At 41.7% G+C, this 25,961-nt stretch overlaps 1 protein-coding gene across 4 annotated transcripts in view; it reads left to right on the forward strand.

Moving 5' to 3' along the window:
- The first annotated feature begins 816 nt into the window (after nt 1-816).
- Nucleotides 817-25,961, forward strand: part of cdc7 (cell division cycle 7 homolog (S. cerevisiae)) — a 116,353-nt gene continuing 91,208 nt past the window's right edge. For 3 of the 4 annotated variants that reach the window (XM_059983873.1, XM_059983876.1, XM_059983875.1), the window contains exons 1-2: nt 817-925; nt 18,562-18,682. In XM_059983873.1, the coding sequence (XP_059839856.1) occupies nt 18,574-18,682 (109 nt within the window). In that variant the 5' untranslated portion in view covers nt 817-925; nt 18,562-18,573. The remainder of the gene's footprint in view (nt 926-18,561; nt 18,683-25,961) is intronic. The other variant, XM_059983874.1, reaches the window with a different exon arrangement.

Here is a 25,961-nt window from a genome sequence, read left to right on the forward strand (position 1 = left end):
TTGAACACTGCTGTGGAGTCATCCAGTACCTTTCTCATTTCGTTATCAGTCGACTCTGTTGCAGGGGATGTGGCATGCAAATAGTGGATGGATCTCCAATCAAGTTATCCTTGTCTCAGCAATCACTTCCCCACAATGATGGCCCTCTTGATTTTACTACATACAAGCCCAATGTGGCTTGTTGGTTGTTGTATTTCACTGCAACAAATGTCATTCCTACAGAAGTTATCTTTTTTCCCCAGTACGTGTTCTTAGTTGGATATCAGTTTCTTTGAAATGCCGTCCAAACACATTTTTGGAATGAGTGTAACAGCTGAATATGCCCGCAGGAAAAAGAAACTCAGGGTTGTATGTAGTGACATGTATATACTGTATTCCGATAAGAAACTTTACTTTGAACTTTGATGTGTCTGCCAATACTACTCAAGCAAAAGGAGATGCCTCGGACAACCTGTAACCAAGCCTTTCCCCTTGAGGGAGGTAATCTAACCGCCAATGGAGAGACCTGATGCGGTCTGGTTACACGAACTCCTACGAAGATAGATTAAAATCCATTTTCGGTGTATTAATTAAAGCGCGTTGAAGTTTGTCATTGTACCTGTAACTCAACATACTTTGTGCATATTGAGAATAAATTCGATTTGGGATTGAATTTCATCGTGGGAGTTTTCCCCGATCCGTGGAGAGCGATTTGTGTTTTCCAGTGGTGTCGAAGGGTGACAGGCACAGAACCACTTCACCAGATGCCCCAGAGCAGGCGTTCTGAAATGCGTTATACAGAGTCCTGGGCGACGACGCGTATGCGTAATACAGATTGCGGAGCGTGGCGGCGTCAGTTTCGGCGGGGAGTTTGCAGGAGCGATGGCGGCGGCGCTCGGGGCTTTCTGAAGCGTGGATTCAGCCCAGTGAGGGCTTGTGGTGACCGGTAAGGGACTGGCGGCGCACGGCGGGCTCGGAAAAGCGGGCACAGCCCGGTAACCGGCGGCGTTGTTTGGGGTTCAGTATGGCCGCTCCGGTAACAAAGCGCTGGCCCCTCGTTTGTTGTTGGGATGGCGCCAGGTTCGCGTTGAAATCAGATGTGGATTAAAGGGGATGGAGAACAGAAGATCAGCATGTAGCACGGGTAGACAATGGGTTGCTGGAAGTGTATTAATGGGATTTTATTTGTAAATGTTCATTTTGGTAACAGATGTGTATGATTGTCATTAAACGTCAACATTTTGAGATGAGAGGAACTTGTCTATAATTTAAACAGGTTGTGTTTGTCAATTATTGTGAGTTGGATGAAGATCAGACCATATTTTATGAGTAATTAATGCAGAAAACCAGGTAATTGCAAAGGGTTCATAAACTTTTGCATGCAACTGTAGCTCTTTATGGCTTAAGTACAAAACCCATACTTTAGAGGCCTCTCATTTCTACAACAGGGGAATGTCCTCTTAATCATCATATATCATTGGCATAGAAGGAAACCATTTGACCCTTTGAGTCTGCTGTCTCAGAGTAACCTCATTAATAACATAATCTCCATCTGACCCCTACCTCTACATCTACTGTATTTCTTCTGTATGAGTCTTCTCAGTGTGCACTGGGTCACATTCTTGCCTCATTCTGCTGAATCCCAACTTCTAAAGAGTTTCTGAACTGTCAATTCAGGCCCAGGAAATTTGTTGAAGCTCCATGGCCTTGGCATATTTGTACAATTCGCTTGCACCACTACTTTCCAGAAAGTAACCTTGCTTTAATATTCAAATTTCAAAGTAACTTTATTATCAAGGTACATGCAGAACTGTGCAAAAGTCTTAGGCACATATAGGGTGCCTAGACTTGTGCACAGTACTGTATTCGTCAGTGGAGCGAAGAGCGGGTTTGTAACTGTGACAGGTGCAAAGGAGGGTGGAGTGCCGCAGGATGGATGTGGGACAGGTGGCAGAGAAGGGGTGCCAGGGCCAGGGTGGCATGGGTGCAGACACACCCACCCCTGAGACATTAGGCAAAGTCATTTGATCCTGAACAACTGGTTTACTGATCATTACAGAATGTCTCTCTGGTGCTTCCACTCCTCCTCTCTCCCTTCCCCTTTTCCCAGCCATGATTCCCTCCTTCCTGTCACCTTCCGCTTTCAGTCCACAGTTTAGACCCAAATCAGAATCAGGTTTATCATCACTCACATATATCATCATATGAGGCAGCAGAGACAGGATCATCATGGATGTGGACCAAGTATGTCCAGAGGGGCAGGTAATCGGACAGTGTATCCATCTTTTGCAAACCCTTCAGTAGTTGCATAGTTACCTGAAGAGTAGACTATCTGTTGGATGAAAGCAACCAAAAACTCTGATAGAGGCAGATGCCAGGTTTTTAAGCTCACCAGTAGGAGGTGGTGCTTTAGTACTGGTGGCCCACCACCTCGAGGGGGTCTTGATCATAAGCTTCAGGAAACTCCTGAAGACAGGTGCCAGATCAACTGATGATCCCACTGGTGATAGCACAGGACAGTGTATTGTGTGTGTGTGTGTTTTTTATATATATATATATATATATATGTGTGTGTGTATATAAAAGTAAAAAAAATTGCACAGTACTCTATATGTCACCGTATAGAACCAGGAGATTCTTCTTTCTGTGCTTTCGCAGTAGATATAAAGAAGCACTATAGAATCAATGAAAAACTGCACATAAGCCAGAAAAACAACCCATGTGCAAAATATATTTAAAAAAACAATAAATATTGAAAACATGAGATGAAGAGTCATGATGAAGAGTTTTTTGAAGAAGTTATGAGGAATGTTGACGAGGGTAAGGCAGTGGATGTAGTCTATATGGACTTCAGCAAAGCCTTTGACAAAGTTCCACATGGAAGGTTAGTTAAGAAGGTTCAGTCGTTAGGTATTAATGCTGGAGTAATAAAATGGATTCAACAGTGGCGAGATGGGAGATGCCAGAGAGTAGTGGTGGATAATTGTTTATCGGGATGGAGGTCGGTGACTAGCGGGGTGCCTCAGGGATCTGTTTTGGGCCGAATGTTGTTTGTAATATACATAAATGATCTGGATGATGGGGTGGTAAATTGGATTAGTAAGTATACCGATGATACTAAGGTAGGAGGTGTTGTGGATAATGAGGTGGGTTTTCAAAGCTTGCAGGGAGATTTATGCCGGTTTGAAGAATGGGCTGAACGTTGGCAGATGGAGTTTAATGCTGAGAAGTGTGAGGTTCTACATTTTGGCAGGAATAATCCAAATAGAACATACAGGGTAAATGGTAGGGCATTGAGGAATGCAGAGGAACAGAGAGATCTAGGAATAAGTGCATAGTTCCCTGAAGGTGGAGTCTCATGTAGATAGGGTGGTGAAGAAGGCTTTTGGAATGCTGGCCTTTATAAATCAAAGCATTGAGTACAGAAGTTGGAATGTAATGTTAAAATTGTACAAGGCATTGGTAAGGCCAAATTTAGAATATTGTGTGCAGTTCTGGTCACCGAATTATAGGAAAGATGTCAATAAATTAGAGAGAGTGCAGAGACGATTTACTAGGATGTTACCTGGGTTTCAGCACTTAAGTTACAGAGAAAGGTTGAACAAGTTAGGTCTCTATTCATTGGAGCGTAGAAGGTTGAGGGGGGATTTGATCGAGGTATTCAAAAATTTGAGAGGGATAGATAGATAGAGTTGACGTGAATAGGCTGTTTGCATTGAGAGTAGGGGAGATTCAAATGAGAGGACATGATTTGAGAGTTAGGGGGCAGAAGTTTAAGGGAAACACAAGGGGGTATTTCTTTACTCAGAGAGTGATAGCTGTGTGGAATGAGCTTCCTGTAGAAGTAGTAGAGGCCAGTTCAGTTGTGTCATTTAAGGTAAAATTGGATAGGTATATGGACAGGAAAGGAGTGGGAGGGTTATGGGCTGAGTGCGGGTAGGTGGGACTAGGTGAGATTAAGAGTTCGGCATGGACTAGGAGGGCCGAGATGGCCTGTTTCCGTGCTGTGATTGTTATATGGTTATATAAGAGTCCTTAAAAGTGAGTCCATCGGTTGTGGGAACATTTCAGTGTTGGGTTGAGTGAAGTTATCTTCTCTGGTTCAAGTGCCTGATGGTTGAGGAGTATTAACTGTTCCTTCACTCAGTGGTGTGAGTCCTGAGACTCCTTCCTGATGGTAGCAGTGAGAAGAGGGTGTGGCCCAGTTGGTGAAAATTGATGATGGTTGCTGCTTTCCTGCAATACAGCTCCTTTTGGATGTGCTCAACAGCAGGGAGGGCTTTACCTGTGACGGTCTAGAACAGGGGTGGGCAAACTTTTTGACTTGAGGGCCACAAAGGGTTCTAAAGTTTGACAGGGGGGCCGGACCAGGAGCAGATGGACGGAGTGTTTTGGTAATACACCTCATAAGAGAAAATAAAATATCATGGGATATGTAGAAAACGTGCTTTAATTTTAATTGAAAATGAACAAATGCATTACAACAAAATATCAGTCCCATGGTATTTAGCTATTTATTGAAATGATTTTTAAAACACTGAAAATTAAATGAATAAAATACAGCTTTTTTTAATAGTAACAGTTATTATTTTAAAGCACTGAAAATTCTGTTATCCTTCAAGATATTATCATCATCACTCTCCTCCTGACTGTCTTTATTTCAAAATCGGTAGGATATGCAGGTCTACTTGTCCTGCTTCTTCTTATTCAATTGTCCCCTGTGCCAAAACTCAACAACGACCCGCACAATGACAGAACAGTGAGAGCGCGCCAGTATGCGGAGCGCGTTATTTGATCTGGAGTGCATTTTTTATTTTGAAAACGTACGTGCACCTGCGCACTACTCATGTCCATCACTTAACAGAAATGATACGTAACATGTAAGGCTTATTGAAAAAAATATTTTCAAATGCATTTTTTACATAACACAACGAAGAAACTTATTTTTAATTTCAGTGGGAACAGTGTTGTTGGTCTCCCTTTTTAGCCAGCGCATCAAAGTCTGGATTTAGTTTTGTTGTGGCGATTCTCAGGATGGATCTGAGGTGTTGGTCAGTTAACTTGGATCTGTGGCTGGCTTTGTTGATGTTCATGACGCTGAACGCCTGTTCACACAAATAGGTCGAGCTGAACAAAGAGTAAAGTGCAAATGTGGAGTAATACGCTGCACCTCAACAAAGGTGAATTTGTAGCGGTGTGCTACATGCAGCGCTAACATTACGACACGGAGTCGGTAACTGCAGTCGAAGAAAAAAACTTTATTCGAAATCCCCAGCCTCACTTTTAAGCCACCCTCAACCTGCCCCCCTGCGCAGAGGCTCCAAAGCTCTGTGCTCGCAAATCCCCGCAGGCTATCTCCCTTAGCCGGAACGCTGGCTAATTGTGAGCTGGTTCGGATGTGCCAGGAAATGGGTCGCCACAAATGTATATAGAGTGCATCATCTATTGGGAAAACGCCAGAATTGCGGGGAAAAAACGTTAACAAGGTTTATTAATATAATTTCATCAAGTTCTGCGGGCCGGATTAAAAAGCTTAACGGTCCGCATATGGCTCGTGGGCCGTAGTTTGCCCGTGCCTGGACCAGAATGTATTCACTACTTTTTGTAAGCTTTTCCGTTCAAGGACCTTGTTGTTTCCATACCAGGCTGTCATGCAACTGCACACCTATAAAAGTCTTTCAAAGTTTTAAATGTCATGCTGAATTTTCTCCAACTTCTAAGAAGGTAAAGGTGCCAGAATCAAGACAGATTCCCTGAACTGAAAGCAGTGTGGAATTTTAAAGTTGCTTACCCTTACCACCTCTGGATCCCTCGATGAGGACTGGCTCATGAAATTCCAGTTTACTACTGTTAGTCAATAATCAACTTCTTGGTTATGCTGACATTGAGTGAGAGGTTGTTGTTATGGCATCATTAGCCAAATTTTCAATCTCCCTCCTATGAGCTGATTTTTATCCACCATCAATGAGAGTGGTATCATCTGCGAACTTAAATGTGGCATTGGAGCTGTGCTTAGCCTCAGTTGTAGGTATATAGTGAATAGAACAGGTGGCTAGCACACAGCCTTGTAGTGCACATGCACTGATAGTGATTGGCAACAACATCTCATGCACAATCTGAACTGACTGGGGTCTGCAAATGAGGAAATCAAGGATCCAGATGCACACAGAGGTATTAAGGCCTAGGTCTTGGAGCTAATTGATTAGTTTTGAGCAGATGATAGTATTAAATACAGTGCCGTAGTTAACGAAGAGCATCATGATGTATGCATTTGCATTTCCATAGTTGAGTAAAGATCCAATGAAATGGTATTTGCTGTTGACCTGTTGTGACAGTAGTGATTCACAACTTTTTCAACTTCAGCCCTCTCTTCTTGTGTGCCTGGATTTTGATGAACATTTCTGTGGCCTTGCTTGAACTTTGTTAGAGTAATCTAGCTTTTCATGCTTTGAGATTTAGTATAGAAACAGAAAATGGTGCTGTATTTGCCCATTGTTCCTGTGCCACCATTTTATGGCTTTCAACTAATTGGACTCTTGGCTCTTATAAACATTTGGGTATTGATTATAACTGCTGTTTCGATGACAAACTTTGCCATCTTCAGGGATGACAGGGTTTATAATCAATACCTGTACCCAGTTGGAAGCCCGAGAAGAGTTTACTCATCGTATATACTGGGAATGCACTAGTTCCTTTTTATTTTGGTATTTCACGCTATTCTTCACTTCTAGTATTCTTGATGCTGTACCACAAGAACATCTTTTTAAGTAATATTTTTACCAATCTTTCCTCAGTTTTTAATGTCTCTTTTTATCTCTTCTATAATCTGGTAGCAATATATCTGGTTTATATTCTGTCCATCTCATATTCGAAGTTTGCCTGTTGCTAACGTTTTTCTGTTTGCTGATTTGCCTGTTGAGTTAATCTGTACATACTTCAGCAAAATCCCTCCCTGCTGGCACTCCCTGACACCTCAATTTTCTTTGCTGTTTTCAATTGTAAACTTAACTACAACAAACCAGCCACAATGCATAAAAGCAAGAGCACAATGTGGACATGCTAAACTGAGGCATTGGGTACACTGATCAAGTGTTTTATCTAATTATTTTTAATAAGTTTACACATTTAGTCATTTATCTAAATAATTAAAGGAGATTAATGTCTGAATGTTTTTGTTAAGTAGACTTATTAAAAATATAACACAATAAATCCCAAACACAAGATTGTGCAGTTGCTGGTCCAGAGTAACGCACACAAAATGCCAGAGGAACTCAGCGGGCCAGGCAGCAACTCTTGTTACTTGCTGAGTAGTAGTAGCAGTTGGCCGGTGTGCGCTGTGCAAGGCGACAGCACTTTATAGTAGCTCCATTTGTTTGTTTGTCTTAATGTTCTTTCGTTTTTTTTTGTACTGGCTCGCAACACTGCGAAATAGCAATGGACATTAATCTGTTTAAGAACATTTTCATCATCCTTCTGGCTCTTGGGATACTTTATTCTATCAAGTGCTGTGACTGTAGTAGCGGAGGCAATATTGTACATACGAGAGAGCAGCCACTAGTAGCCGGGAAGCAGCAGAAGCTTGATATTCCGGACGAGCTGAGATGGAGATACCGAGGCTGCAGATCAGTTAAAAAGCAGCACAACAAGAGATAGAGATACAAACCATAGCTCCCGTCTATCATTGGGGAACATAAGATCACTGACAAATAAAATGGAGGAACTAGCAATACTCATGAGGACACAGAATGAATATTGGGAATGTAGCGTTATATGTTTCACTGATACATGGCTACCCGAGTAAATCCCAGATTTCAGCGCTAATATGAATGGGTTTTCAATACTGCGAACAGACAGCGTTAATCTATGGTGCGGTAAGAGGAAAGGAGGTGGGCTGGCTATGCTTGTGAACAGCAGATGGTATAATCCTAGTCACATTTCTGTGAAAGAACGAATCTGCAGTCTGGACATCGAATTGCTTGCTGTGGGTTTACGTCTGTATTATCCGCCACGTGAGTTCAGCCACGCCATGTTCCTCATTGTTTACATTCTGCCTTCCAGATGAAGTCCCAATGCTGTGTGTGACATCTCATGCACACTACTATCGCAAGATTCCATACTCAGCTCCCCATTGTGTTCTTTTCAGTATCAGAAGAGTTCAACCATGTTTCTCTCTTGACACTCTACCCACCTTCGATCAGTTTGTCAAGGATCATGCAAGGGAAAATAAACCACTGAACCTCTTGTATGCAGTATTAAGGATGCACACAGCTCCACAGCTTTCCCCCAACTTGAAAGATCAGATCACAGCCTGGTTCACCTCATGCCCTTGTATGATCCCAAAGTATAGCAATAGCTAGTTACCACTAAGACAGTAAAGAAATGCTCTCCAGAGGCCATCAAGGCTTTGAAGGGCTGCTTTGTGGTTACTGACTGGAACGTGCTTTGTGAACCATATGGGGAGGACATTAACGGACTTGCTGATTGCATCATTGGCTCCATCAATGTGTGTAGACACTGTAATACCATCAAGGACTGTTCGCTGTCCTCCTAACAACAAACCATGAATCGCTAGTGATCTGAAGGCTCTTGTCAACCGCAAAAAGAGAGCCTTTACATCAGGAGAAAGAGGAATTGAAACTTGCAGAGGGATCTAAAGTAAGAGATCAAGGTGGCTGAAGAGAAGTACAGGAGAGAGCTGGAGAACAAGCTTGGCCAGAGTAGTGCAAGGGTGTTGTGGAGAGGCATGAAGAACATCGCTGGCTTCAGTCAGCCTAGCTGTAGAGCCTTGGAATACAGCTGTGAATGGAGTAATGAGTTGAACTAATTCCTCTGTAGGTTTGACAATTGCCGTCCTGTTCACACCTCCCCCCCCCCCACCTCCCCGCACACCAGCCCAGATACCGAGGCACCCAGTACTTCCTCAGCACCAATGCCTCCCTTCCTCCCTACTCTCCCCTCCAGTTTAACACATGGATAAACAACACAGGCTACCACTCTCTATACCCTCTCCTTCCCCTACATCTACTATCCACACCTCCACTTACCAACTACTATTATCCCAATCTTCAGCTCCCCCAGCCCCTACCTTCCACCAGCTCCCCGGTTATCGTGGACTCACCTTCACTGCTGAGCAGGTGAGAAGGGCTCTGGGGAAACTCAGACATGGCAGAGCATTGGGACCGATGGTGTGAACACCAGGGTCCTGAAGGAGTGTGCTGAGCAGCTGTGTGGAGTTCTCCAGCACATTTTCAATCTGAGTCTCTGCCTGGAAAGGGTCTGGACTGTGTGGAAAACATCATGTTTGGTCCTAGTATCCAAGAAGGGCTGACAAAAGTCTTGAATGACTACCGTCTAGTAGCCTTGACCTCATACTTCATGAAGACCCTAGAGAAGTGGGTCTAGCTCACCTCCGACCGCTGGTCAGATCAGCCCTCGATCCCCTGCAGTTTGCCTACCAGGAGCACATTGGAGTTGATGATGCTGTCATCCACCTGCTGAAGTCAAGTCAAGTGGAGTCACTTTTTATTGTCAACACAAAGTACACTGCAGATGCTGTGGTCAAATCAACACATACAAAAGCTGGATGAACAGCAGGTCGGGCAGCATCCATTGAAATGAGCAGTCAACGTTTCAGGCCAAGGCCTTTCATCAGGACTGAAGAAGGAGAGGACAGGGGCCCTATAAAGAAGGTGGGGGGAGGGTGGAAGTTGCCAGGTGAAAAACCAATCAGAGGAAAGATCAAGGGGTGGGGGAGGGGATAAGCAGGAGAGGTGAAGAAGGAATTTAAGGGGAAAGCACTGTGGGTAGTAGAAGAAGGCAGAATCATGAGGGAGGCAGCTAGAAGAGGAGGCAGAGTGAAAGTGGGATGGTGGAAGGGAGAGGAAGGGAATTACCGGAAGTTGGACAATTCGATGTTCATACCAAGGGGCTGGAAACTACCCAGACGGTATATGAGGTGTTGCTCCTCCAACCTGAGTTTGACCTCATCATGGCAGTAGAGGAGGCCATGTATGGACATATCGAATGGGAATGTGAAGCAGAGTTGAGTCTGCCTCCTCTTTAATGAGTCAACCTATAATGGGGGGAAGTGATGACCCCCTCCTGTTCAACTATTTTTAAGCTCTGTTTGCCACACCTTGCTGTCGTGGACTCCATATGCAATATTGCCATCACTTTTTATCTGGACAGTGAATGTGCACCCATTACTGTATAATACAGGCAGTCCCCGGGTTACGTACGAGTTCCATTCCTGAGTCCGTCTTTAAGTCAGATTTGTACGTAAGTCGGAACAAGTACATCCGGTATTATTTAATGTCAGTTAGTCAAACATCTGTCTTAGTATATAGTATATATTTTACCTTTCTATGCATATAAATCACTTAAGAAATGTATGTATTCCAATAATTAAACCACTGCATTGCTTACTAATAATTGTAGCTTTCATTGGGGCAGGGACAATCCACATGCTCCATTATTCTCACTTTATCTTTTAAAATTGTTCCGAACGTTGACCAACTGTAGCTTAACGCTTTTCCAGTGACCGATGGCATTTCACCTCTTTCCAAACGCTTTATCATTTCCACTTTATTTTCAACTGTGATTGCTTCCCGTCACTGGAACAGGAACAGTGCAGGCGGCGGGTCCCGATCTGCACCAGCTCCTGAGGTCCATGGGTCCTAAGGACCACCGCACTGAAAACCCTGGGTCCTAAGCTCCACCGAACTGAGACAGGTGACAAGTGAGGGCTGTGCTGGGTTTGGGTATTTGATCCTCCACAATATTCTGCATGGGAATTTAAACTGGAGGTGGCAGTGTTTTTTTTTACAAGGTTGAGTTGTGAGCTTGACATCAACCCGAGAGTCACTGGATCAACATCAACCCGGCACGGGAACAGTCTGTCACTAGATTGAACTCGGGAACCTTAGTTCTCGAGCCTGGTGCTAATCTCATGGTGCCACCAGCCGACCGGAAGGGGGGGGGGGTGGGGAGGTTCAGGGTGAATCTTATTAAGAAAAATTTAAACCAAATACAAAGTTAAACACTCAACACAGTGTCAACAGCAATGACTTAAAATGGCAGACGGCGTTCTCCTTCCTCAGTTCGTAAGTACGAGTTGTTCATAACTCGGGGACTACCTGTATTACGGTAATTCTTGCACTACCATCTTATCGGTGTGAACTTGGAAATATTGTAAATCTTGCAAACTTTAATTTGTAATTCTTGTACATTTTATTTTTAAGGTAACTTATTTTTTATTCTAGTATTTGTATATCTGTGCACTTGTAATGCTACTGTGACACTGTAATTTCCTTTGGGATCAATAAAGTATCTCTAAATCTTATCTTTTGGAAGGGAATAGAGTCAGTGTTTCAGTTCAAAACCCTTCAGGACTGGTAAAGAGTTTGACCTAAAACATTGACTCTTTATTCCTTTCTATAAGTGCTTCCTGACCTGCTGAGTTCCTCCAGTATTTTATGTGTATTATAATACTTAACATATTGCCCTCTTAATTCTCCAGAAGGAAAGAGTGATGAGTATTTCAGGGAGTGTAATTTTTAAGAAAGGATACCCTTTATTTCCATAGCCTCAAAGCTGAGAACTTGGAATGGGTAGTTTGAAATGTAAGGTTTAGGACATTCCAGAATTTTTAAAATACATTTTTACTGATCTTTCCTCAGCTTCAGTAGAACATAGAACATAGAAATCTACAGCACATTATTGGCCCTTCGGCCCATGATGTTGTGCCAACCATGTAACCTAGTCTAGAAACTGTCACAGATTACCATACCACATAACCCTGTATTTTTCTAAGCTCCGTGTACCTATCCAAGAATATCTTAAGACCGTATTGTATCTGGCTCCACCACCGTTGCCAGCAGTGTTTTCCACGCACCACACACTCTGTGTGGAAAAACTTGCCCCTGTCCCTACTTTAAAGCACCATAAACTATGACCCATTATGGTAGCCATTTCAACCCTGGGGAAAAAGCCTCTGACTATCCACATGATCAATGCCATTCATCATTTTATACACCTCTATCAAGTCACCTCTCATCCTCTGTAATTCCAAGGAGAAAAGGCGAAGTTCACTCAACTAATTCTCATAAGGCAAGCTCTTAAGTCCAGGCAACATCCTTGTAAATCTCCTCTACACTCATACACATCCTTCCTGTAGTGAGGTGACCAGAACTGAACACATGCTCTTGAACTCAATCTCACAGTTGATGAATGCCAACACACCATACACCTACTTAGCAACACTGTCAACCTGCACGACAGCTTTGAGTGTCCTATGGACATGGACCCCGAGATCTCTCTGATCCTTCACACTGTCAAGAGTCTTACAATTAATGCTATACTCTGTCTTTAAATTTGACCTACTGAAATGAACCACTTCACACTTATCTGTGTTGAACTCCATCTGTCACTTCTCAGCCTATTTGTGCATCTTGTTGATGTCCCGCTGTAACCTCTGACGACTCTCCAGACTATCCACAACACCTTCAACCTTGTATCATCAGCAAGCTTACTAACCCATGTTGTGTGTCAACATTTTTTTACTGCGAGTGTCAATTTAAGCACTTGGCGGGTGGATGACGTCATGATAACAAAATGTGGACCAGTTTCTGGGACATTCAGGAGAGAAGGAACAGCGGACGACGAGCTACCAGCAGGGGACTTCTCCATGTCCAGAGGATTGTGATAATTAGCGGCACACAGTGCATATTGGATAAGTGACTGCCACTTTATATGATCCATCCTTGGATTTCTGGAGTATTCCTGTGGCGACCTCTTTTTGTTAACCCATACATGGATTTGGGTGTGTTAGGTGGCAACCACTTGTGTTAAGGAATATTCTGTGACTGTCACCCTGTGATATCCCTAGGTGGATTTTGGAATGCTACTCAACGTCTGGAATCTACTGTGACTGCTATCTTGTTTTCCCAGCATGGATCCTCTGGAATTTTCCGTGATCGCTGCCTTGTGTCATCTTAGTGTGAATTTACAAGTTTCTTTCCCCCACCTGTTTCCATGGATTTCTGGAATCAACTAGATTGCCATTTCTGGATCTGAGTTTGAGTAAGATTTAAGAAGAACTGTTCCCAAACCTGACACCGTTTGTGAGCTACAAATGCATAGCACTGTTAATTTTTGTTTAGGGGAGTAATTTGTTTAATTGTCTGTATTTTGGGTAAATACTGAAAATATAGTTGTTTAACATTAAAAACTGAGTCTGTGGTCTATTGCTGCTGGTACATAACACCTACCCTTCTACTTCATCCAAACACAAAGAGGAGGGGACTCAGAACAGATCACTGCAGAACGCCACTGCTCACCGACCTCCATGCAGAATATGAACCATTTGCAGCCACCCTTTGCCTTCTGTGGGCAAGCCAATTCTGAAGCCATCCCATGCCTCCTTACTTTCTGAATGAGCCTTGCATGGGGAACCTTATCAATTGCCTTTCTGAAATCCATTGCCACACCTAATAAAATGAGACATTAAAGCTGAGGAAAGATTGGTAAAAATGTAATTTAAAAAGCTGTTCATCTGCTGCAGAATTGCTGCAGGGAGCTATGGTAGGTGTCTTAAAAGGCACTATATGCATAAGGTGCCATGTAATGAGAACAAGTTGCTTGTTATGTACTTGGCTAAAGAAATACTGGCTTGTTCATGTCACTCGCTTATACATTTTAAAGGTAACTTAAATAAAGCCAGGAAAAGTAGTTCATTATTCAAGGAGAAGAAGCCAGTTCAAGTTTATTGTATTCAGCCATGCACATGTAAACAGCTAAACAAAACAAGGTTCCTCTGGGACTAGTTTGCAGGACACAGTACATGTGTCTCACACACAAAAATAAAGAAATATTAATGCATCTCAGAGGACCTATCCTGGACTCAACACACCGATTCAATCACAAAGAAGGCTTTGTTAGGAGTCTGAGGAGATTTGGTATCTCACCAAAGACTACAAATTTCTACAGATGTACAATGGAGAACCTTCTGACTGTGGAGGTTGCTGACATCTTCATGGCATCTTCTATGGCAGCGTCTATGACTGAGGACCCTCACCATCCATAACAAGCCTACGATCATGGAAGAGGTACAAGAGTCTGAAAACCTACACTCTGATTTAGAAACATCATCTTTTCCTCTGGCATTAGATTTTCAAATCAATCCATGAAGCCAAGAATGTTACTTTGTTATTCTTTTTATTGCACTATTTATTTTTATAATTGATTTTTTTTTTTGTCTTTACACTGTTCTGCTGCCACAGAGCTAATCTCACATTGTATATCACTGATTCTATTCTATTTGGCTGAGTACAGATTAGATGGTCTTTTAATTTTTTGTACATTCGTATGTGTACACAGATCTTTCTAAAGACGTACACTTGAATTGATTTGTGAACCATGTATTAATTTAGTGGTTTCCTATAATCTTAGTTGATGGATTTCTAAGGCACATAATTTCACCATTGTTCTGAGATAGCCCATCCTGCTGTTCACTGCATCTTCTGGCTCTGTCTTTCCGCAATTCTTATTTTCCTTGTTCTTCAGTTCACTTTGGTTTTGGCCTCCAAAGTTACCCCTCTGAACATTTCTACATTCCCCTCTTAAAGGAATCATTGGTGACCATATTTGCCCAATGTCATCCCTGTTCCTCTTTCACTCACCCTCATGTCATCGGTATGGTGTCCACTGTTCTATGCCAACTTTTTCTATGTAATAAGTTCTCTAGAGATATAGGTAACTATCTGATGTGCACCATTTTAATTAAACTTGTGCATGAACCTGATGCCAAGATCCTCTGTATGTGGTTTAACTCCTGCTGTGATCCATTCTTTTCCATCTGTATTTTTGGTAAATTTGTTCAAAATATTTCATTGAAAAAGAATGAATGAAGGAAGAAACTAGAATTAATCTGTGGTTATACTGTCATTCAATTGGTGATAACATTTCCTTCTCGCTAATGATCAACACTGGCATACCTCAGAGGTGTGTGCTTAGCCCACTGTCCTACTCTCTATATACACTTGATTGTGTGGCTAGGCATAGCTCAAATACCATCTATAATTTGCTGACAATACAACCGTTGTTTGTAGAATCTCAGGTGGTGATGAGAGGGCGTGCAGGAGTGAGATACACCAACTAGTGGAGTGGTGCCACAGCAACAACTTGGCACTCAACGTCAGTAAAATGAAATAGTTGATTGTGGATTTCAGGAAGGTTAAGACAAAGGAATACATATGAAGGTGAGTGAAAGAGGAACAGGGATGAGATTGGGCAAATATAGTCACCAATGATTCCTTTAAGAGAGGATTGAAGAAACGTTCAGAGGGGGAGCTTTGGAGGCCAAAACCAAAGTGAACTGAAGAACAAGGAGTATAAGAGGGATCAGAAGTGGAGAGAGTGAGCAGCTTCAAGTTCCTGGGTGTCAAGATCTCTGAGGATCTAACCTGGTCCCAACATACTGATGTAGTTATAAAGAAGGCAAGACAATGGCTATACTTTATTAGGAGTTTACAGAGATTTGGCATGTCAACAAATACACTCAAAGTCTCCTATAGTTGTACTGTGGAGACTATTCTGACAGGCTGTATCACTGTCTGGTATGGAGGGGCTACTGCACAGGACCAAAAGAAGCTGCAGAAGGTTGTAAATTTAGTCAGCTCCGTCTTGGGTGCTTGCTTACCAAATACCCAGGACATCTTCAAGGAGCAGTTTCTCAGAAAGGCAGCATCTATTATTAAGGACCTCCAGCACCCAGAGCATGCCCTTTTCTCACTTTTACCATCAGGTAGGAGGTACAGAAGCCTGAAGGAATTTTCTAGTATTGCTCAGCTACTTTTCCATTACTCAGCTTGCACCAGCTTCCTTGTCCCTGTTGATTTTAATTCTTATGATTTTTTTTTCAAGGGATGTTGAGAGCTGGACTGGTGTACCACTCCAAGAAAAACCATACATACATGTTGGTGTCTTAAGTCACTGCATCTCCTTATGGTATTTGGTAGTTTTTTTTGTTCAAGATTTCTTTAATCAAACATGCTCAAAGCAGAGTAGATGAAGGCAAGTTTATTTTGTTTTGGAAAAAAAAGTTGCTTAAGAAGTTCTTTCTTTTCATTGGCACACATTCAACCTAATTCCTTGCCAACGAAAATTGTTCAGAGATGGTATAGGAAAGCAAAAATTAAGTGTTGAGAATGTGCAATGCTTCTGTTGTTTTTTGGTCTTGAAGGAAAACTTCTCATGGGTTTAGAGGATTTGGATCATTTCTCAAGGAATGTAGAGGAGATGTGTTGCACTGTTGCCGCTTTTGAAGGCTGTTCAGTTATCCTAAATCTTGATTTTTGTTTTGCAACAAATGCTGTAATTAGGACTTGTGGGAATTTCAGCCACAGTGTTCGGGTAGAATGAGTGCTTCATTTTCACTACTATGTTCACTACAATATTCCGCATGCATAATATATATGCGTATGTACATATATCAATAATATGCCTAGAGCAAACTTGATGACATTCTCCATTTCCTAAACCAGTTATCCTGTGGCTTCTGAGTGAGATTATTACATTGGTGGGTTTGAACTGTGGTTTTGAATGCATTAATTAATGAACCAGTTATTTTGTCCTGACAGAGTAGTTTAGATTTTATTTTATTTTATTTTATTTTATTGTCCTTGTCAACACACACGGATCTTAGAGGGCCCCACAGTTTTCATTCTGGATTGTGGTGATCATATGGCAGTAGCTTTTTGAATATAAACTTGCAACAATGCAAGCCAGATGGAGCGTTCAACAATCCTAAAGGTTTTACTGCTAAGAACTGATTCAGATATGCTCTTCTATCTGTCGGATTGTATGTAAGCAATAAGTAGTTGAAGTAGCTGTACTCTTGCGGAAAAAGAGCCTTGAGAAACTTTGATTGCAGCCTAATGCTGTTTGGTGCATCTTATCTCCATTCTCTTAGATCCTGGTTTTCATATGAATGATAAGGGAAATTAAAAATCAAATTGAATAGAAAATGATCAGTGGAATTGTACTGTTCTTTATCTTTGGTTTTGTTGTTTCTGGTCTTTTTCCAAACCAAAATTAGTGAGGGTGAACTTTAGCAGTTAATGTATCTTCTGCTATGTGAAAATATTCTTAGGCACAGTAGCAAAATTCTAAACATGTTCCCGAATAAATGACTTTCAGAAACATTGGAAAATTAATGCTGCTCAAGGGAAGAGAGAGAAGAGGAATATGTAGGGCAACATGAATTACAAACGAGAAAATCTGCAGATGCTGGAAATCCAAGCAATACACACAAAATGTTGGAGGAACTCAGCAGACCAGGCAGTATCTATGGAAAAGAGTACAGTCAATGTTTTGGGCCAAGACACTTCGGCAGGCCCAGAGAAAAAGAGCTGAGGAGTAGATTTAAAAGGTGGGGGAGGGGAGAGAAATACAGGGTGATGTGTGAAACCTGAAGGGGAAGGGATGAGTTAAAGAGCTGAGAAGTTGACTGGTGAAAGAGATACAGGGCTGGAGAAGGGGGAGTCTGATAGGAGAGGACAGGAGACAATGGAAGAAAGAAAAGGGGGAAGAGCACCAGAGGGAGGCAATGGGCAGGCAAGGAGATAAAGGTGAGAGAGGGAAAAGAGCTAGGGGAATGGTGAAGGAGAGGTGGGGAGGGTATTACTCGAAGTTCGAGAAATCGATGTTTATGTCATCAGGTTGGAGGCTTCCCGGTTGTGTTGTTCCTCCAACCTAAGTATGGCCTCCTGACAACAGTGGAGGAGGCCATGGATAGACATATCAGATTGAGAATGGGAAATGAAATTAAAATAGTGGCTGCTGGGAGATCCTGCTTTTTCTGGTGGATGGAGCTCAGGTGCTCGACAAAGTGGACTATCAATCTACGTCAAGTCTCACTGATAAACAGGAGGCCACACAGGGAACACCGGACACAGTATATGACCCCAACAGATTCAGAAGTGAAGTGTTGCCTCACTTGGAAGGACTGTTTGGGGTCCTGAGTGGTAGTGAGGGAGGAGGTGTTGGGGCAGATGTAATACTTGTTCTGCTCGCAAGGATAAGTGCCAGGAAGGAAATTAGTGGGGAAGGACGAATGGACAAGGGAGTCACCTATGGAGCGATCCCTGTGGAAGACAGAAAGTGGAGAGGAAGGAAAGATGTGCTTAGTGGCGGGATCCTGTTGGAGATGGCGGAAGTTGCAGAGAATTTTGTGCTGGACACGGAGGCTGGTGGTTGGTAGGTGAGGACAAGAGGAGCCCTATCCCTGGTAGTGTGGCAGGAGGGTGGGGTGAGAGCAGACAAGTGAAATGGAAGAGTTGTGGTTGAGGGCAATGTTGATGGTGGAGGAAGGGAAGCCTTTTTCTTTGAAGGAGGAGGACATCTCCATTGTTCTGGAATGAAAAGCCTCATCCTGAGAAAATTAATTGTTCTTTCAGGCTCTCTGACTGGAGCATGGACCCTTCTATGCTGTAAAACTGTCCGAGACTTTAAAAGAGCAGTTCTGGTTTCCTTCTGTGTTGATCCATTTGTTTCTAATTGTCAATATTCCTTGCTTTTTTTTAGCAGAAGGCTACCATGATGGCAACCTTGGAAAGCTTGTCAAAAGATTCTTTCAGTTTGCATCAAAATGGACAACTGAAGAATGATTCTGGTAAAGAAAACAAACGTGGTTACAAACTTTCAAGTAAGTTATTTCTTCTGCTTTTGGATTCTTTGATGTCTTTAAATTTGTGTTAAATCACAATACCAGATGATTGGACCGAGCAAGGCACCATGAGTATGTTTATTTGCTATTTACTGTGACAAGTGATTTAAAAAAAACTAAGAATTCTTGAAATCAGAAATAATATTTGTGTATTGGCTTCCTTCCTGTTTATCCTGTATAACTCGGACTTTAGATACAACACTGAGTCATGTCATCTGCTGAAATTCTCTGTTGACTCAGCAATTTTTGGTATATAAAGGAAGGGCAGGAAGATGAATACCGGGCCCTGGTGGAGGGCTTTGTCAAATGGTGCATACTGAATCATCTGTAGCTCAACATCTGTAAGACAAAGGAGATGGTGATAGACTTTAGGAAGACTAAGCCTGTACTGCTCCCTGTTACTATTGATGGTGAGGACATACAAGTACCTGGATGACAGACTTGAGTGGAGCACCGACATTGAGGCTGTGTACAAGAAGGGCCAGAGTTGCCTCTATTTCCTGAGGAGACTGAGGTCCTTTGGAGTATGCAGGCCTCTCCTTCACATATTCTACCAATCCGTTGTCACTAGTACAGCCTTCTATGTGGTGGTGCGCTGGGGTAATGGCATCAACACAGGTGTTGCCAACAGGCTCAATAAACTGATTAGAAAGGCTGGCTGTGTTATAGGAGTCAACTGGAAGCTGTGGTAGAACAAATGACTCGAGAAAATCCTGGCAATTCTGGACTATGTTTCTCACACTCCGTATCTTACTTTGGCTGAACAGAGGAGCACTTTTAGTAACAGACTAAGACAACTGCACTGCTCCAAAGAGTACTATGTGAGGTCATTCTTGCCCTCGGCCATAATGAGTCGACCTATAGCTGGGGAAGTGAAGATCTCCTCCTGTTAGACTGCTTGAGGTAAATATTTTTATATTCTTTCTTCTCTTATAATAATTGCGTATTTGTGCACTTATAATGCTACGGTGACACTGTAATTTCCTTTGGGATCAATAAAGAATCTATCTACAGTGATGCTAGAAAGTTTGTGAACCCTGTAGAATTTTCTCTCTTTCTGCTGAAGTATGACCTAAAATGTGATCAGATCTTCACGTAAGTCCTAAAACTAGATGAAGAGAACCCAATTTCATAAATAACACAAAGACATTATATTTGTTCATTTATTTATTTAGAAAAAATATCCAATATTACATGTATTTGTTGGAAAAAGTATGTGAACTTCTGGGGTAATGCTTTCTACAAAAGCTATTTGGAGTCAGGTGTTCCAATCAATGAGATGAAATTGGAGGTGTAGGTTGAGGTGACCTGCCCTATAAAAAAGACACACAAAATCACGTTACTAACAGAGTCTGCTCTTCTAAGAAAGAGCAAAAACATCGCCATACATCTCAAGTTTGCAAAAGACCACCTGGATGTTTTACAACACTTCTGGGACAATGTTCTGTAGACAGGCGAGAACCTTTTGGCAGAAATGCACATTGCTATGTTTGAAGGTAAAAAGGCACTGCAGAGCAACACCAAAACCTCATCCCAACTGTGAAGCATGATGAAAGGAGAATCATTGTTTGGGGCTGCTTTGCTGCCTCAGGGCCTGGACAGCTTGCAATTATTGAGGAAACAAAGAATTCAAAATTGTATCAAAGCATTTTACAGAAGAATGTCAAGGTAGCTGTCCCATCACCTGAAGCTTAATAGAAGTTGGATAATGCAACAAGACATTGATCTGAAAGACAAGAATAAGTCAACATCAGAATGGTTTAAAAAGAAGAAAATTCATGTTTTAGAATGGGCGAGTCAAAAGTCCTGATCTTAATCCTATAGAAATGTTATGGAAGGATCTGAAGCAAGCAGTTCATGTGAGGAAGCCCAACAACATCCCAGAGTTGAAACAGTTTTGTAAGGAGAAATGGCCTACAATTCCTCAAAGCTGATGTGCAGGACTGATCAACGGTTACTGGAAATGTTTGGTTGAAGTTATTGCTGTACAGGTGCGGGGGAGGGGTTCACACCAGTTACTGAAAGCAAAGGTTCACATACTTTTTCTAACAAATACATATAATACTGGATCATTTTTCTGAATGAATAAATGAACAAGCATAATGTTTTTTGTGTTATTTATTTAATTGGGTTCTTTTTACTTAGCCTTAGGACTTGCACACAGATCTGATCACATTTTATGTCATATTTATGCAGAAGTAGAGAAAATTCTACACGATTCAGAAACTTTCTAGCACCACTGTATATCTAAAATCAAAAAATACTTGAGTTAGTCAGATCTCACAAAGTGCAGGGAGGGAGAAAGAAGTTGATATTTTTGTTGACCGAAAGCATGAGTTTCAAGTCACAAAAAGCAGTAAGGGTAGAGAGAACTAAGTGAAAAAGTTTGAGTGGTAATGGGAGAGGCATCTTCATGCTTTTTATTAGTGTCTGTTAATGTTTCTCAAAAACAAGGCTATGTTTCTATAGGAGGACTCCTATATTAAGGGATGGAACAATATAATGTGAAAAAATCCATTGCAAGCGCAGTTGAAGTTGCTTTTTATCTTCCGATAACTGAAGGTTTATTTTTGCTGTTGTTTTGTGCAGGCTAGAGTGAAGTTTGTTAGCAATAAACCAAAATGCAGTGTACGTTTTGGTTTATTGGAAGAGCCTGTAACGTTCTCCTTCGCGTGTCACGAACGCCGAATTTAACGTCGAGATAAACCAGTTAATAAGAACCAGATCGCAGTAAGATTAACCATTTACTGTTCACTCTTCACATTAACATATGGTGAAAACTGTTGATAAAACAATACAAGGTTGATACAGTATTTGTTCCTTCCTTAATATCACATTTCAAGTATAAATACTTGCAAAGGTGACTATAACTACATTACACTAAGGTGCAGTATACAGGGAGAGTTTACCTGCTCCATTGACTACTTTAAATACACTTCCATGCAAACTATCCGCGACTCTTTAACCAACGAAAGCATAAACATTATCTACCGTTGTTACTTCTAACAGGATCGGCATTAACATCTTAGTTCAATATATCGATTATCTATTAACTTACAGCGTTGCTCTCACTGTGATTTCTCATGCCTGCAAAACAACTTCTGCTCAGGTGAGCCTCGTGGTAAGCCCCCACCCTCGCGCTAATTTCAAACCGGTATTTTCCCACAAGACGCGGTGAAACCGGATGTGACGTCATCACATGCCGATATATTTTACATGCAATGAATATACTTTAAACACTTCTAATTCCAACTAGAAAATACTATCGAATGAATTACTAAGCGGAAATATTATAAACTAAATAACTGTCGTAAAGACAGCACACTCCCCGCTTGACCTTCGTAAGGTCACAGTGAGCAGAGTACAAATTTAGTCTCTTAATCAGTCATTGGGTAGAAGTAGAATAACTTCTGTAACTGGCCCTTGGTAAATTTTCACATCGCCTTGGTCGGTAGTCTTCAATTCGATCTTCCTGACATGTCCATCCCCGCTAGGGAATGTAGCAGTGATTCTGGCCGTTGGCCAGATTCCTGTGGGGTTCTGTCCACTTTTGTCTCTGTTGCAACAAAGGTAGATATTTTTGTCTCCAGTGAGGCCAGAACTGATTTGCCAGAGCCTGGACTTGTCTCCATTGCTTTGTGTACAAATCCTTGTCTGAGAAGTCTCCTGGTGGAGGAGGTGCTCCTGCCTTCTGCGTAAGGAGCGTTGATGGCGAAAGTATAAAGGGGTTTTCTGGGTCAGAAGACACAGGTAGGAATGATTGTGCGTTTATAATGGCTGTGACCTCTGCCATTAGGGTGCACAGTACCTCGTGGGCCAATCGGGTGCGTTGCTGCATCTCAGGTTTCCTTTTCTGGGTTTTCCGTAAGGACGTGAACCGTTTGACTGCCTGCTCTTTGTTATCTGGTGAGCGCTGGCGTGGTTCTCTGATTGGCAATGGGGCAACCCCATTATTTGCTTCATGAGCCCCCACCCTCGCGTTAATTTCAAACCGGTACTTTCCCACAAGACGCGGCGAAACCGGATGTGACGTCATCGCATGCCGATATATTTTACATGCAATGAATATACTTTAAATACTTCTAATTCCAACTAGAAAATACTATTGAATGAATTACTAAGCGGAAATATTATAAACTAAATAACTGTCGTAAAGACAGCACAGAGCCTATTGTCTGAGGAGGGGGGAAAGATCTGTTATTCTTTTCAGATACCATGTGTATATTTTTCCTGCTAGTTTTATTTTTCATCAGTTTACTGATTTCAGTTTTTAAATTACTGTGGGTTTTGTCAAGGACTGTAGTACAGTTACAGAAGGAAAGCAAATCAAATTGTAGTTGTAAATTGTGAATTTCTTTTTATATTATCCATTGGACTGAGTAATTGGAGAGTCACATGGATGGGATGACTAAGGAGGGATATGGACCAAACAGAGGAAATCGGGATTAACTGGGTGGGCACTGGTTGGCATTGACTGGTTAGGCTGAAGGGCCTGTATCTGTGCTATGGGGCACTATGATTGATTGTCCAGATTGTACAGATCTATGAATAAAAAAATTCACTCATTTGAAAACAGCAGGTGTGTAAATAAACCCTGATGCATTCATATCTGAAATCCATAAAATGTTCTTCACATCAAGGGAATAATTACAATATAATGTGTTTAAAGTCACCCATCAATCTTTTGACATGGTAATCCTGAAATGCACGGTAATTATGGGAAAGATTGAAGGGAAGAAAGCAAAAGTCCTGAAAGAAAGCAAAAGAAAGGCTAAGACAAATGATGATGGAGACAGCAGCCAGAGAACTGGAAATGAATACCAATGAATTGATCCAAAAGCTCCAACTGGGCATGGCATCTGATGATGATGATGAATCCTGAAATATGAAGGACATGAAATTGAGATGATTTACATCAGGTACAGTAATGTACAGTACTTCCAATGTGGAAATGCCATTGAAGTTGGTTTAAACTCCATAGGTGCATACATTGAAGTTCAGATGAGATAGAAAGCAACTTTAAATTCCAAATGAACCTCCATTGAAGCATCCTGCGGGACCAACTTCTGGTCAAGTAACTCACAGAATGAGAACTGAGTTCAGTCACTGCTGGCTACTTGATTAAAATATCCTGAACAAATAGCATGATGGACTATAAAAGATAAGACCTGACATTAAAGATCTGGGAGTGAGTGGTCTAGCTGAAGACATCTTGAATAGATATTTTGTGGAGCAATTTCTGAATGAACTACAGAAATACAACATGCCATTCAAGGACACGTTTCGCTTGGCAAATGTGAATGACCTCTTCTGGATTGCCATTTTAAAAATTATATCATGTTCCCTGAATACACACAAATAAATCTTTTATGAAATTATAGTCATAAAGCAGTACAGCACAGAATCAGATTCTGGCCCAACAAGTGCCCACCCAGCTAATCCCAATTTACTGTGTTTGTTGTGGTTTTTTGTGCCCCGCAAATGACCAGGAGACGCAGAAGATTCTTCAAGAAGCATTAAACTTTAATTTGCAAATCAAAGCTGAGACAGTCAGTGAGCTAGTTGCTGATTGCCCACCGATCCTTGTACATAGCATTTTTTATAGCGATCTCCTGGTTTAGTTGTATTAGCATATCCAATTGGTCTATAAGTGCGTATCACACGTACATCCGCCACTATTGTTTCTACCTATTGACTTAATCATGTTCTAACCTACATCTCTTAGCTACCTCTCATTAATACACCATTGTCTTCTACATTCTTAAGATTTCATTCTCCTACTAAATTGGGTACATGCATAGCAAATAGCAAACTCAGACTACATAATCTACATCAAGGCTGACTACATAGTTTTGGAAAGTTCAAAGCAAAACATCTCTTAGCTACCTCTCATTACCACACCATTGTCTTCTACATTCAATTGGATACATGCATAGCAAATAGCAAACTCAGACTACATAACACAAATCCACATCTCTTAGCTTCCTCTTATTAACACACCATTGTCTTCTACATTCCTAAGATTTCATTCTCTAGCAAATAGCAAGTTGCAACTTTTATACTCCAATATGTTCAGCCTAGTCCCTCTGAGTCTTGCCCCTGCATGTACTGATCCAAGTGCTCCTTAAATGATACTGTTGTATCTGCCTCAACAATTTTCTATGCAGCTCTACCCTCATTATTCTCTGTGTGGAAGAAGTTGCCTCTTAGATCCTTTTAAATTATTTCCCACTTTACCCTAAATCTATGCCCCATCCTAGTTATGGACTTCCCTACCCTGGGCAAACAACTTTCATGCACCTTATCTATGCCCCTTATGATTTTATAAACCTCAAAAGGTAACCCCTCATTCTCATTACACAGTACTACACTTAAAAGAATAAAGACTTGGGCTGGCCAGCCTTTCCCTATAACTCAGACCGGCAACATCCAGATTTAGGAGGCACAGTAGCATAGTCGTTAGTGTAACTTACAGCACCAACGATCCGGGTTCAATTCTCCTGCCGTCTGTAAGGAGTTTGTACATTTTGCTCGGGACTCGTGGGTTTCCTCCACGTACTCTAGTTTCCTCCCACCATCAAAGACATACAGATTAGTAGGTTAATTTGTCACGTGTGTAATGTGTGGCGTGGGCTTGTTGGTGTGGAAAGGCTTGTTACCGTGCTGTATCTCTCCGCAGAAAAATCCTTGCAAATCTTTTCTGCACTGGTTCCAACATAACCATGTGTGACCAAAACTGTACATAGTACTGCAGGAGCAGCCTCATTAATGACTTGTACAACTGAAAAAATATGCCCCTATTCCTATCCTCCTTGTCCTGAATAATGAAGGCCAGCATGCTAAACACCGGCTTGTCTACCTGTGATACTGTTTTCAACAAACTCTGCTTTTATATTTCTAGGTTCCTTAGTTCTGTTATACTCCCGAGTGCAACACCATTCACAGTATAAATCCTAAGCTAGTTTGACTTTCCAAAATTCCATCAGCTCAATCCTTTCTCTATTGAAATCCATTAGGTACTCCTCAGCCCACTTCCCTAACTGATCATGATCTTGTAATCTGCAATGATCCTCTTCACTATCAACGATATCTCCTAATTTCATGTCCTCCACAAACTTACTGATCAAACCTCATGCATTTGTTTCCAAATAATTTACATTATTAGAGTTCCAGTGCTGATCCTACAGAACACCAGTCACTGGCGTCTATTTGATAAACAGCCTCAAACTACCACTCTCCGCTTCCTACCTCCAAGCCA

This window comes from Hypanus sabinus, chromosome 11, assembly GCF_030144855.1.
Source record: "Hypanus sabinus isolate sHypSab1 chromosome 11, sHypSab1.hap1, whole genome shotgun sequence".
Lineage (NCBI taxonomy): Eukaryota > Metazoa > Chordata > Chondrichthyes > Myliobatiformes > Dasyatidae > Hypanus > Hypanus sabinus.